The sequence below is a fragment of the Diorhabda sublineata genome, chromosome 10 (assembly GCF_026230105.1).
Source record: "Diorhabda sublineata isolate icDioSubl1.1 chromosome 10, icDioSubl1.1, whole genome shotgun sequence".
Classification (NCBI taxonomy): Eukaryota; Metazoa; Arthropoda; class Insecta; order Coleoptera; family Chrysomelidae; genus Diorhabda; species Diorhabda sublineata.
The window spans coordinates 5,043,618-5,058,241 of record NC_079483.1 but is presented as its reverse complement, the minus strand read 5'-3'; the positions used below and the strand labels follow the sequence as shown (position 1 = coordinate 5,058,241).

General features: G+C 30.2%; 1 protein-coding gene across 3 annotated transcripts in view; it reads right to left on the bottom strand.

Annotated features, from left to right (window-relative positions):
- Window positions 1–14,624, bottom strand: part of LOC130449802 (thyroid adenoma-associated protein homolog) — a 29,942-nt gene that overhangs the window by 12,328 nt on the left and 2,990 nt on the right. For all 3 annotated transcript variants that reach the window (XM_056787812.1, XM_056787813.1, XM_056787814.1), the window contains exons 5-13: window positions 14,069–14,289; window positions 13,803–13,987; window positions 10,643–10,824; window positions 8,660–8,840; window positions 5,353–5,901; window positions 3,958–4,262; window positions 2,385–2,771; window positions 549–681; window positions 202–432 (exon numbers count right to left, since the gene is read on the bottom strand). In XM_056787812.1, coding sequence (XP_056643790.1) covers window positions 202–432; window positions 549–681; window positions 2,385–2,771; window positions 3,958–4,262; window positions 5,353–5,901; window positions 8,660–8,840; window positions 10,643–10,824; window positions 13,803–13,987; window positions 14,069–14,289 — 2,374 coding nt within the window. The remainder of the gene's footprint in view (window positions 1–201; window positions 433–548; window positions 682–2,384; window positions 2,772–3,957; window positions 4,263–5,352; window positions 5,902–8,659; window positions 8,841–10,642; window positions 10,825–13,802; window positions 13,988–14,068; window positions 14,290–14,624) is intronic.

Sequence of the window (14,624 nt, the reverse complement as noted above, 5' to 3'; positions counted from 1 at the left end):
TTCTAACAACCCTCTAATTTGTTTAATAATGAATTTGTTTCTAACAGTGGTAGTGTTTGAAAAAATCAATAAATATTAAAGATAACTTTTTAAAGGAATTTCCACTGTGTTAACTTCAATTGGCAATTGATTTTGTTTTTTAATAACCCATAAACCTCTAGGTTTACAGTGTTTATTATAAAAATAATTAGCAAAACTTACACCCCAAGCATCGCTCTGAAAACCTGAAATGGCAACTATGACAACTTCGGCAATATATGCCATCACCAATTCTCCTAGTTTGGTATGTCTGAATAGAGCTCTTAAGACGTTCATACAATGTGTCCTGTATTCGATATTAGATTCTTCGTGATTATTAGTTACTTTTATTAATCCTTTGACGAAATGGTGAAATCTAGTTTTATCGATTATTGGTTCCGAAGTAATTAACGCCTAAAAATGGATTTTTCTAATATATTAAATTCAGAGTGCAGATTATTTATTTTAAATTAATAAATTTCATTTGATAACCATTATTAGTTACCTATATTATACAGAGTGAGTATTACCAGAATTAAAAATGGAAGTCCTGCACTTCTTCTGGTCGCACATAATTTATCAGATGGTGTTTCTCCTGTACAAAGCAATAAAGTATCTTCAAGCCACTTCTTTGGAAGACAATTTAATGTAGAATTAGAAGACCTGCAAAAGAATTCAAAGTTCAAGTACAAGTACAATTGGTAACAGTGTATGTTCAAAAGTGTAGACTTAGAGACACTAGAATGAAAAAAATAAAATTTTATGTATTATACAAAGCAAACTAAAAAATGTTGCAGATAGAATATTTACATTTACTGAGCCTTGTAACAAAACATATAGTTAGAAGATTGTCATTGACTTAAAACTAGATATCCAAAACAATTTTTTAAAATCTGATCTAAAGTTCAACTTTTTTCTATTTCTGCATCAAATATAGTAAAAATAACAAAATCAAATTGATATTTAATGAAAATATTGAGAATATATTTATTTATAAAATAGATAACATCAAAACTGTGGGAATTTTTATGCCCTATAAAAAGATGAAACTAGTTTCTGAAAATTTGAATTATTAAGTTTATTAAAAATGACAAAATCCAATTGAAATTAAATGGAAGTATAGAAAAAATGTTTTTAAAAAAGTTGGTGTATTAAAATATTTTTTCAATCAGTATTATCAGTTTCATAATGTCGTTTGCTGAATCCGACACGAAAAAAGTGGTGCAATGAAGGAAAAAAATAAATTCATTTACAGATTGGTTTCAACAAAACGAATTATTCACAAACGAATTTTGTTGTTATCTAGAAAACTTTGGCTTTCGTTATCTCAGCTTCTAATGATTTTATCAAAATTTTTTTTTTCAATTTATGTGGTTTTCAAAAGCCATCTTATTAGAATTCATTCAACGGAAAATCTTTACCAGCCTGTAATTTATTGAAATTCTGATTTCTTTTTACAATTTTTTCTATATTCTTAAAAAGTAAATATCACATAAAAAATAGATTCTAAAAATATTTTTTATGTTAGTTTCAAAAGTGACTAAAATTTATGCTTCTAGACCAAAATAACCCCTTAATAGAACTAAATTGATACTTTCCATTGGAGTAAAATATCTAGGAATCATACTGGATAAAGCATTAAAGCATAAGATGGTATACTGGGTGTACCAAACAGACATCAAATCACATATGCAGCGTTTGTTTGGTTGTCGAAAAACCGAATAACAGCTCAGAAAAAGCTAAACAAGATTCAAAGGATAATCTGTATAGGTATTACAAAGGCAAAGTCAACCTGTTCTACTACATCCTTAGATGCGCTACTAAACCTGCCTCCTCTTCAGCTTATAGTGAAGAAAGAAGTATATAGCGGCGCCCACATATAGTAAAATTAAAGTCAGAAAATCTGACAGGTCATCTAAGAATTCTAAAATTGATAAAGCTAGAAACCAGTGATAAACCAAAGGACGAAATACATTCTAGGTATAGGTGCGGAATGGCTTCAAAGCCAAAACGATTACCCAAAACAATATACAAAACTCTTCTGCTGTAGAATGTAGCAAATTGCACCTTAAAATGGTTAATAAGCATGAAATGAACAACGATTGGAAAAAATTTAATTTTCAAATTTTAAAAATAACAATTTTTTTAGAAACTTTTCTTTTATTTTTTCATATAATTTCAATTTGATTTTGGCATTTTTAATATACTTGCCACATTCAAAACAAATTTTTGATAAAATTTGAAAAACATCAGGTTCAATTTTTTTTTAAATCTATTTTCATTATGTTAAGGGGCATAAATTTTCTTACACCTAATTTTATTTTGAAATTTGAGTGTAGGATACTCAAATAAATGCTTGTACTTACGCCCACAATGAATCGCAAATATGACTAAATCCGACGAAGGCTTGTTCAAAAACTCCTTTATGTTTTGTAGCTATGAACACGTCAAGGAAAAATTCTCCAACCTTTATGATAACGTCGACAGGTAACATCGTAAGTTGCCCTTCGAATTTGATGGACTGTCGTATTATTTCTGCTAAAAGAAGTGTCATCTCTTTCATTGTCCTCCATGCATAAACCAAAACCGATTGGGCTTTAACGGATTCATCAGATTCATTTATTATTTCGCTAGCTTCTGGTAAGTATCCTTCTGGAGACGGATTACAAACTATCGGCATTACGTAGTCCTTTAAGTTCATACATATCGTGGCGAGATTATCGAACAGATCAGCAAATTCTTTGTTGTTTTTCCTAAAAACGTTTTAATTAAATATAGTGAAGAAAACCGAATCTTCTTTTTATCAGAATTGATAAAGATTTTTACAGATTATACCAAACAATTGACTTATTCATAAGATGTCCTTAGAAATTATATTAATTGAATCATAATTTCAATAATTTCACTTTTTTAGAATTTTTCATAAAATTGTGCATTCAGTGTGTGCATAAAGTAACTTGTTAAATATTTTGATTTGTTTTAGGTTTCCAAAAAAATTTTCCATAAAATATTTTTAAATACTTCACACCATCTGCATGAGTCCATTAGAAGCATACAGGGTGCAAAAATATTCTCTACAGTTATTGAAAAGGTAATTAACATGATCAGATTGTAGATTATTTTGGGAAGTCGTTTTTTCTTTCAGGTCGCTCTGCACCTATATCTAAAAATATATATTGCCTGGTATACCTTCATGGTCTGGTAGTCATATTTGGATTACTTTGTTTCATTTAGCTGGTGCTTTTAGAGTTTGTTTGCTTGAACATGTGCATCTTTAGAACCTTCAAGGCCTCTTGGCTATCATAGAGACAGTAATGTGTATTCGAGCGAGGTTTTCCATTCCAACACTCTTGAGCGGATGTGTTTATTGCTAGTAGCTCTACCTGAAAAGTACTTTTCCTAGCAATACAGTTCAAAAATGTTCAATAAAACTCCTTGACCTACTTTTGAAGCATATGTATATTAAAGATTCATTTGGAGATATTTACTAACCCAAGATTGGAGATTATTATTACCATGTCGAATGGGATATCTGTGTTCATCATGTTATAGCATTTGGTCCATTAGTTTGTCACTGCTTTCTAGCTTTATCGATTCTAGAATCCTGTCAGATACCCTGACTTCAATTATTCTACCGGGCTGCCTATTTATTCACTGTACGTGAGGCAGATTTAAGGTTGTAGTGAGGCAGGTTGACATTTAATGGGACTATATTAGTTTTTTAGTTCATTTTATCAGCTTTAGGTTTTAAATAAACATAGTTTCCCAAAAAGTTTTATAAACTTCCAAACTACATTTTCGATAAGTTTTGATGTGGATACTCACGGAAAACATTTTTTATGTACATCGAAATACTAACATTACTTTATGAACACACTATATGAATTATCCTACAGCATTATACGTGTATAGAAATGTATTGAGACATAAAAAACTCACGTCATATCTCTTGTCTGTAAGATGTGTCGAATACTTAGAAGCAATCCATAACTCGAGACTCTCGTGTTGATTACATCGGCATTTGTGCTAATCTGCAGAATTAATTTATCAGTCAACACAAACAACATCTCTAATATTGGATTATCGTCGTATCTGCGTTCGTTTTCAGTCTGTACTATATCGAAAAAGAAAGGCGACGTTGCACAGACTTGTAACAGGTAAGCTGCCGATAGAGTTTTCGACGGTTTAAGTGCTAAAGCGAATTCAAAACATCGCTGCATATAATTGAAGGTGAAATCGACATTCTGCAATAAAATGAAGACGTTTTAATCCATATATGAATTATCCAGTCCGCAGCAATTTAGGTCCAAAGTGTTAGTAATACTTTTGTGAAACATATTGCATTTTGTAGACCCCAAAAAAGATAACCAGATAAGAAGAGTTTTTTTTTATTAAAAACATAGTAAAAGAACTTTACTAACAAGTATGTTGTCAGATGGAATAAGAAGCTTTTGGCCCAGTTTCGGGTCTTTTTGCACACTTATTTCCACTTTTGAATAATTTCCACTACTTGTAAACAATTACTACATCACCGTAGACAGATTTTTACCTTTAATGAGCCCTTTTGACACTTTTTTCAACTTGAAACAAAACTAATTGTTAACACTTTCTCACCGAAGCGACTTGAGGCACATAGTATGTTGTCACGATGGAGTAGGAAGCTTCAGGCCCAGTTTCAGGACTATTTGCAGACTTATTTCCACTTTTGAATAATTCCCACTACTTGTAAACAATTACTACATCACTGTAGACAGATTTTTACCTTTAATCAGCCCATTTGACACTTTTTCCAACTTGAATCAAAATTAATTGTAACATTTTCTCACTGAAGCTACTTAAGGGGCATAGTAAGTTGTCATGATGGAGTAGGAAGCTTTTGGCCCAATTTCAGATCTCTTTGTCGACTCATTTATACATTTGAGTAACTCCCATTGCCTATAAAAAATTACTACATCACCGTAGACAGATTTTTACCTTTAACTTTGACACTTTTTTTAACTTGAAACAAAATTTAATGTTAAAACCAAAACGACTGAGAAGCCAGAAGTTGTTCAAACTCGTTTCTGCATGTCTCAATACATGAAAGTGAGCTTCGTTGACAGTTTTTTCAACTTATGCATTGTTCAAGTTCGAAGTTTCATGAGAGACTTTATAAACATACAAAAGCGGTTATAATAGGAATCTCACAAGCCAGAATGATTTCAAACTTGTCTCAACGATGAGAGTATGAAACATACGAGTTGAAATCGATGTAATTAAACTCATTCACAGTTTTTTTTAATCACAACAAGAGTAATACTTACTAATATAAATTTGGCATATTATTGAACTTACGGTAAATCCAATTGCACTTATTGGTAGCTTCTTTAAGAGTATTGCTGCCATTTTTTTATTCGATTCATAGGAATCAAATAAAATGCTGTGACAATTTTTAATGTCATCTTCCGTCCACAACGATTGCCATTTATCAGCAGTGAGATTTATTTGAATCGTTATTAATAATTCTAAACTGACGGCCCTTCTTGGATAATTAGAATCAAAAGTTAGATTAGAAATTAAATATTTTGTAAAAATATCTAAGAACTTTTTATAAGTGTCAATTAATTCTCTATAAATCGTTATGGTGTTCAATACTTCCGGTGTCCTATGACCCATCACTAATCTTTTTTCTAAATTTCCAAGATTTCTGCTTAATACGGCAAATCCGGCGTTGAATCTTGTTAAAGCTTTCTTGTAATAAGAAATTATTTGTCTTCTGATATGTGGTATTTGTGTGGTTATATTGTAATGAATATATTTTATTAAATAATCTAATTCCCAGTTTAAAAATAATTCTGTAGACTTTTGGGTTTCTATTATTACCGCTAATACTGTAATTCGAATCTGAAATGAAAATATTAATTAAAAAATTTACACATAATTTCATGTAGATCGAAGAAGAATAGTCACAAATAAGTGGTGTATCAATTAGTGTCGCAATGTATAATTCTGAGTATGAAACAACATATTCTAAAGTTTATTTGAAAAAAAGTTAGAGTGGAAAGAAAAAATAAAGACAGAATTAGAAGCCCTGCAATAATAAATCTTCGGATTCTCCAGTTACTCATTAAAAATTGAAATAATTTTAGCAAGCTCCTTCACTAATACTCAAAATTAATAATTAAGTGATAGAAATCCCAGAAAAACCTCTCTCCAAGAAATAATAAAGCTACAATACAAATCACAAAATAAAGCAATGATACAAATATTTTACCTCAACCAGCGCATACAGTATATTTATAGGTTCTGTATAACGTGATATAAGAGGTGAAAGAATAATTGTTGAGGTGAGCACTAGCCACTGGTACTGCGAGATAATTTCCAAAGCTACAAAAAATCAAGACAGAATTGAAAATCCAAAACAATAAGAAAACGTACTAAGGTTTTCACCTCCGATTTCCATGAAACTGCATAGATTTTAATGAAATTTTGACAACGTGTAGGGAATACCTCAAAAAGCAAAATTTACACTACGCAGGTGTGTGCTCTGCATTAAGGGTGAGTTCCACCTTAACTAGTTATGCACGATTGAACACTTGAATTTTTCTTGAAAAAAAAAACACGTTTTTAATCTATTTTTCATCAAATACTTTTGATTTTATCAGAAAAATTGCAAGAAATAGAGTTTATAAAAAACAAAGAGATTATTTGTTTTTAAATTTTCTTTAGGCATAATACAAACCGAGTTAAGATTTATTGAAAGTTGAATATATATATCGAACGAAATTTGTTAAAATATAACGTAATGGAAAATGGTTAACTTTTCGAGGTATGTAATATTTTTCAAAGTACTTTTAAAAAGCTTTAAAATGAGAGTTAGTAGAACTCTCTAGCATAAAAACTAAGAAAGTTATGGCCGAAAAAAAACATACCAAATTATAGCAATAAGAATATAATCCAGTGATGATTTACTTTCTTTAAGTAATAATAATGATTTCTGAAAGTTTAAACGATTTAGAATGCATAATTTTCAAAAAAAAAAATATGTTTAAAGTCAAAAAATAATTTTCGAAATATTTTTTTTAATTTCTGAAAATCTATAAGATATACATAAAAACTGATAAGGAACAAAAAGTTAATTTTTTTCATAACAAATATTTTGCTTTTTTTTAATTTTTTTGTTACTTCTAATATTTTAGAAGTAACAAAGATACAAATTGTACCCTAACGGATGACTGATACCATTTTGGAACTATTTAAACGTAACCCTTTAATTAAACAATAGAAAGCTAAAGAAATTTAAAACTTATAGGTTATAAAATTCCCTATAAATCTACATTTTGAGCTACTAGTTTGCTTGAAAATTAACCGAGACATGTCCAAAAAACTAAATTGCCAGAATTGTGCCCCAATAATTGATTATGAAGAGGGAGAAAACGAAAGTAGTGACGACGATGATGAAATTTTTTTAAAAAAGTGTATTAAAAATGTAATAATATTATTCTCTATTATATAAAATAAAATAATAATATAAAATCAACAATCGTCTAATTTTCCTTTTTAATTTAACAAATTTCCAGTGTAATTAAAAAATTTTCCCAATAACAGATAATTTTTAAGGGACGTATAAGTATAACATTGTATGAATCTTGTAAATAATTTTTTCATTTTTTTGTCATAAGGAATGATTTATAGGGGTTGAAAATTCTAAATACATAATATTCAAGTTAAAAGAAATGAAACAATGTCAACTTGAAATAAATAAATTAAAAAATTGTATAAGTACGTCTGTAAATATTTTTTTCAATTATTTCCGAAATAGGGGATGAATTAAAGGGCTTGAAAATTATTAATACAAAATATTCTAGTCAAAACTGATAAGATGTCCATTCATCAAAAAGAATAAATACGCCTATAAATATTTTTTTTCAATTTTTATATAATAAGGAATTATTTATAAGTGTTGAACATTTGGGATATAAAATATTTGAGTTGAACCCAAACAAAAATAGTCAATTTAATATAAGTAAACTACCACAAGGTAATTAAATAATTTGAAGTTAACCGGGGGTGCTATATAAAGGGAAAAAATATATCAAGCAGGGTTGAAAAATTATAAATACTATATTAAAGCATTAAACAACTTTTATTCAAACCTTAAAAGTATTTTTCTACTCATTAAATGCTTTTAATTATAATTTAATTGATTTTTATCAATAGGGGTAGTTGCCACCACTAAGAGTAATAAGCACATATCAGTATAGATAAGATTTTGAAGATAAGGGTAATTCAAGCTTAATTCCATTAATTTTCATGGAAATCGGATGTAATACCTAATTTTTACCTTGGTAGCCTGGACTAATTTCTTAAAAATGAAATAATTCGAGCAAACTCCCTCAATAACATACAAAATTAACAATCAAGTGACAAGTTTAATAGAAAATCCCTCCTTGAAATAATAATACTAAAATTTATACAATTTTCAAAACGAACAATTGACAAGTATTTGACAAAAACAACCCTGTCAAAATAAGATGAAATTGAATATGGTTGTGGAGGCTACGTATGCTTTTTGATATATAAAAGATTTGGATCAACCATCTGAAGCTGTGAAATAGTTAACTTTTCGGGAAATAAAAATATATTTGTAAATGAAAAATACCTCATCCTCTTGATGTATCATGAAACTTTCCAATTTATCTTTATCTATAAGACCTCTCCAGTACAAATTATAATTTTCCGGACTTTCAATTACAAGCTCTAAACTATTTTGACGAGCAGTCCGAAGACATTTCAATAATACTTCACACTCTTGAAGATTTCCAATGTAATTTTTAGGAAATCTAGAAATAAAAATAACTATCTAAAATATGTATCGTCATGAGATAAGAAAATTCACATAAATAAAGAAAACTTTCATCGATTTATAAGTGATCACTCTTAGATTTTAAAAAACTTATACAAAACTATATGAGTTATGTTGTTATTGATAGAATAAAAAAGTAACATACAATTTGAATTAATATTTGTAAAGTATCCACTTCTGACTAGCAGACCACTTAACCCATTGTTATATCCAGACATTTCTACAATCCTTACGGAATAACTTTAATCTGCTCTATCGAGGTCTTCTCCATATAAAAACATTTCCCTTTTAGTACATTTTCTTTCAGATTCAGAAATCGCGTGGTACTAAATCTGGTGGGTAAGGTGATTGAGAGCAAAATATTTGGTGACCAAAAACAACTTGTGGCACATGTTGTCATGATAAGAAAGGTTTTGTTCTTGAAACATGATTTTCCAAATGTTCCTGTACCTCCTTGTAAAATTCGAAGCTTAAAGTTGCTTCTTTTAGAAGGAAGTCTCATTGTCCCATTTTCTCACATTTGAAGAAGACTATAACGATGACCTTGATGTTTATTTCTGATTAACGAGTCCATTAAGAACTCAGGTTTTTTTGTCTTTGGATCATAGACGTAGACCTAATTTTAATCTACATTATCAATTCAGGCAATAAAGTCCAGTCTGTATAAAGAGAATCTTTGAATTTCACACAAATTGAAACACAATTTCCTTTTCCAAACAAATTGCGATTGTCTGCCAATAGATAAGTTTGTTAAGTTTTTGCACATTACCATCTATATTTGAGGTGGAAGGATGTATCCCAATCCATTCCTCATTCTTAACTGACCCATTTTCACTTTTAAATTGCTCAATCCATTTGTAATATTTCCTCAAACTTACTAGATTATTGCTGTAGATAAATTTCAACATTTCTTTGGTACTTTTTTCAACTTGAAACAAAATTAAATGTGAATATGTTGTTCATGATCCATTTTTCAGATACAGTTTCAAACTCCTCTACACAAGGGATATAGGAATTGAAAAAGATGCAGTGTGATTGCTATTATAAAAATCATTCACTGTATTTTCTAATCACACCTTGTATAACAACTGAATACCAGTTGAGAGTCGAAGCTTGAAATTAAATTTAATGAATTAAAAAATAGTAATTTTACATTTTGAAGTACTTGTATATTTTTTGTCACACTTCCCACTACTCCTTCAAAGTACCTAAGCCTTTTGCTGAAATGGGCAAGACATTCGCATTGCTGTCTGTATGGCTTGACCCCAGAATCTGAAATTATAGTCCTCTCCCTATGTATCGTCTTAAGGTGGTATTAGATGGTGCAGTGACCTATCACAAGACCGACTACGAATTTAATGTTGTTTCTTTTTTTTTCACAGACTTCTAAGCTGATATTGCTGTGAATCTTTTGGATTGTATCAAGCTTCTTCAATAAAACTCCATCTGATCCTTTAGCCATGTGTTTAGTTGTTTTTTGTGATATTTTATGAGGCTACAGTAGAGCTCTGGTATAAAACATGGAATGGTTGCCACTTTTTCACAAGGATCATTCCCTGGGATACCTTGGTGGCTTGGTAGCCACAATATGGTTACTTTCTTTCTGTTGATTGGTGCTTTTAGAGTTTGTTCACACTCTCATGTTAGCTAGGACATGTACTTCAGGATTATAGGTTATAAGAGAGGTTACCATTCAATTACTCCTGAGCATATAGGTTTAATGTCAGCAATTCTGACTGAAAAATAGTGAGTGATTTTCCTAGTGGTATGAGTACTTACATTTTACGTAAAATTTCAGGATGCAACTGAAAACCTTTCGTAATAATGTTTTCACATATATTTGCACAATGTACACACATTGTGAGCAATGTAGCTGGTGGAGTTATCCAAGTTTCCATCCAGGTGTTGTTATCAACTTCTGAATAATGTTTCTCCATTATAGTTATGTAAGCTTTAGCTGCCTAAAAAAAAAAACAAAAACAAGGAATTCGTCAAAAACACTTGTTAAAAGATTTGGTATGCTAAAATATTTTTATAGTGTGTATATGCTTTAGGCGGATATGGGAACGGATGTGACCTGCAGTTAGACGTGGCGTTAAGGATACTAGGACGTAGCCCGTATACGTCAATGCCATTCCCATTTCCGCCTACAGCATCTAGTTTAGTGATTTATATTACTTCTGAAAATGGTGGTAATAGATGGAATTTGTTGAATACAAACAAATTATCCATAGTTTTCAATATGTTTTCAAACAGTTGAAAAAAAAAATAACTCACGTAACTGCCGTTTGATAAGTGAATAACAATTTATTAGCTTATACAATAAGAGAAGGCAACAAAGAAAAAAAAGATAAGAAACTTTCGATGTCAGCAAAAATTATTTGTATGCGTTATAATATTAAACTAATATACAGAATGAGATAAAATATTTCTAAACTCAAGTTTTTGATTTAATTAGATAAGATGTTTATACAGGGTGATTGATAAAAAATGTTTAATCTCTAAACTTTATATCATACTATTTGAGGTCCTAGAATACATAGTTTATAAATTGGATATTCTTAATGAATTACCTTTAGTTTTTATGATGATTAGCAATTACAAATAATAGAAATATGCATACTTTTGGCATTAAAAATTCATTAGAAGTACAATTTTTAAATTATTTGTGGTAATACTGTAAAAAATTAATTTTAGATGGTATATTTTTGGATTTTGGATTTTACTGTCAATTTTAGACAAATTTTTTTCCAATAAACTCTTTATCAATATTTTATCATTTTCTTATAAACACGATAACTGCATAGTGGTCTTCAAGAAGAACATGATTTAGGCAAAGGTTTCATTGAAAAGATTTAAATCAGTTGAAATGATATTGAAAAAGCTATTTGTTGTATTTTGAATGTACATGTTTCTCAAAAAGTATTGAAATTTTTTTAATCATTATTGAAAAACAAATTAATTTAAAGTAGAAATACAACAAAATTAAACAAGTAAAAAACAAGCACAATATGATGGATTTACGCCTAATCCATGAGGCCCAGGCCTAGGGCGGCATAATTAGAGACGACTACAATCCATCTTAAAAAATTGGTTCATATCAGTTTTTATAAAAAAATTTCTATGGAATGTACTGAATTTTAAAGACGACGACAATCCATCTCAAAAATTGGTTCAAATCATAAAAAAATTTCTATGGATTGTACACTGAAAAAAGTGTTAACTTGTCTTAAGAGAATTTTAGAGAGTTTACTTCAGTTTAACTTCAGTCTCTGAAGACGATAACTTGGGTTATCAAAACATGCGCCAGACAGTGTAATTGTGAGTGTCGGTGTAATGGTAGTGTAAACAGTATGTTCAATAGAACCAGACAGAGTAATTTTGAATGTTGGTGTAGTGGTATATCTTGATTTAAACCTTCCACAAATTGCTTCATCAGCCTCAATATGCAGTAGCGGATGTGGTATTTTTTCTGTGTTCATTTTTAGCTCTGCTGGTCTAAATACATGAAAAACAAGGATATTTTGTTTACCCACTTGTTTGTGGGTAAAAGAGGAGATTTTTAACACACTTCCCTTATCTTGTTATATACGAGGATGGTCTCAGAAGTACCTGGTCCAATAAAGAAAATACGAAAAAATATATTTATTTTTCAAAGCTAACTCCATTTAGCTCCATAGACTTTTCCCATTGATGTTCAATAACTTCGATACCGTTTTTATAATAAGAACCATCAAGCTCCTCAAAATAGCCATTAACTGCTGACATCACCTCTTCATTGTTGGAAAATCTTTGACCACCTAGTCATTTATTTAAGTCTGGAAACAGAAAATAATCCGAGGGGGCTAAATAAGGCAACAATGGTGTATAAGGTAGCAATCCAAACTTTATTCATTAATTTTGGCCATTGCAATAATAGACGTTTGAGCTGATACATTATCTTGACAAAACAACAGTTTTTTCTCATCTTAATGCTGCAGTTTTTGCTTGATTTCTTCGCTCGAACGTTGCAATAAGTTAGTATAATACTTGTCACTGATAGTTTTTCCTTTTTCAAGATAGTTAATGAAAATTATCCCATGTGTATCCCAAAAAATCGACGGCATGACCTTGCCTGCAGATGAAATGGTGTTTGCGTTCTTTGGAGCCAGTTCTCCCTTTTCTATCTATTGTTTTGAGTGTTCTTTTGTGAAGTGATAGGCCCACGTTTTATCCATGGTTAAGAAACTCGGCTTTATTTCTGTGAAACGTTGTCAAGCACCCAATGGAAACATCTTCACCATGCTGTTTTTGTTCCATTGTGAGCAAACACGGCACCCATCTTTCTCGTGTCCAAATTTTCAGTTAATAAACGATGTACCCCACGTTTTGTAATGCCTACATTGTCTGCTAGCTCGCACAGTTTCAGTCTACGATCATCCAGTACAGCTTTGTGGATTTTCTTCAACATCTCTTCAAATAAAAGTATTACATAACAATGATCAATATTTTTTCATGTTCACTATTGATGGCTACCAAACATGGCGTATTCGATCTTGAAAAATATGCTGTATAGATTGTGTACTTTCTAATACAGTCTAATACAAGCAACTACCGCCTTCTCTAGGACAGACCAGGTACTTCTGGGACCCTCCTTGTATATATGTTACAGAAGTTTTGTCCTCGACTTTCAAGCATTTCAAAACATCAGATTAATTTGAAAGACATATGTCAAAAACTAATGACAAAACATTATTCTCATTGTCCTTATCAGTGTCATCAATCATGTAAAGTCACTCAATCAACTATTTCACATATTATAGTAAGTAATTCATTGTTTATTTTATTTTACGCATCTATCTCCATGATTTGTTGCTTATTTTTCTATTAATATAATTATACAGCAGAGATGTGGTTGTAATAAATATTGACATACTATTTTTCATTCACAAATACACACCTCATCTGAAATACTTGGATCGGAAGTGACTTTCAACAGCTCATCACCAAGTTTTGTACAGTGTTCCAACAAATATGTGCAGCTTATTTTCGTAGCTACAGATTCCAATGCAATGAACCTTATTGTTTGTTTACTACCAAATCGTTTGACATTCTCCATCAATATTTCACAAAGAACATTGGATCCTAAAACAAGTTTTATAGTATAATTAGCTGCATCTACTAGTGGACTAGCCCAATATATGTATGAATATACTAAGTATTTACCTTTATTTTGATGATCGGCAGCTATACTGACCAACTCTACAAAAAATGCTTTCGAGTAAAGTTTCACAGCGTCCACAAAATGGTCAATATGTGACCAAGCAAATATTATGCCTTGTATGAAACGTGGCTGCATGTGGAGTAAATGAAGTTCTTTCATTTGCTTACTGAGATTTACCAGATTTTTACTTATTTCAATAATTAAATTGGAAATACTAGTGCATCTACAACAAAATGGATAGGATTTTTTATTTTATAATCTCTCAGGAGAAATATTTTTTTGGTATTTGATGAAAGTAAATAGGAATTTCTAAAGCCATTGTTGATATTTATAATGAAAAAATTGCTTACTACCACTAAACCAACATCACAATCACTTACTTTGGTTCTTTGAACAGGGAACAAATCTAAGAAAGACCAGACAGAACAGGAAGTAAATCTACAAAAAACTTAAAGGACCAAACAGAGCAATTGTGAATATTGGTATGGTGATGAAAGTATTTTGGAGAACTTTTTAGAAACAATTTTTTTGCCTAATATAAATATTTAAAAATCCCAA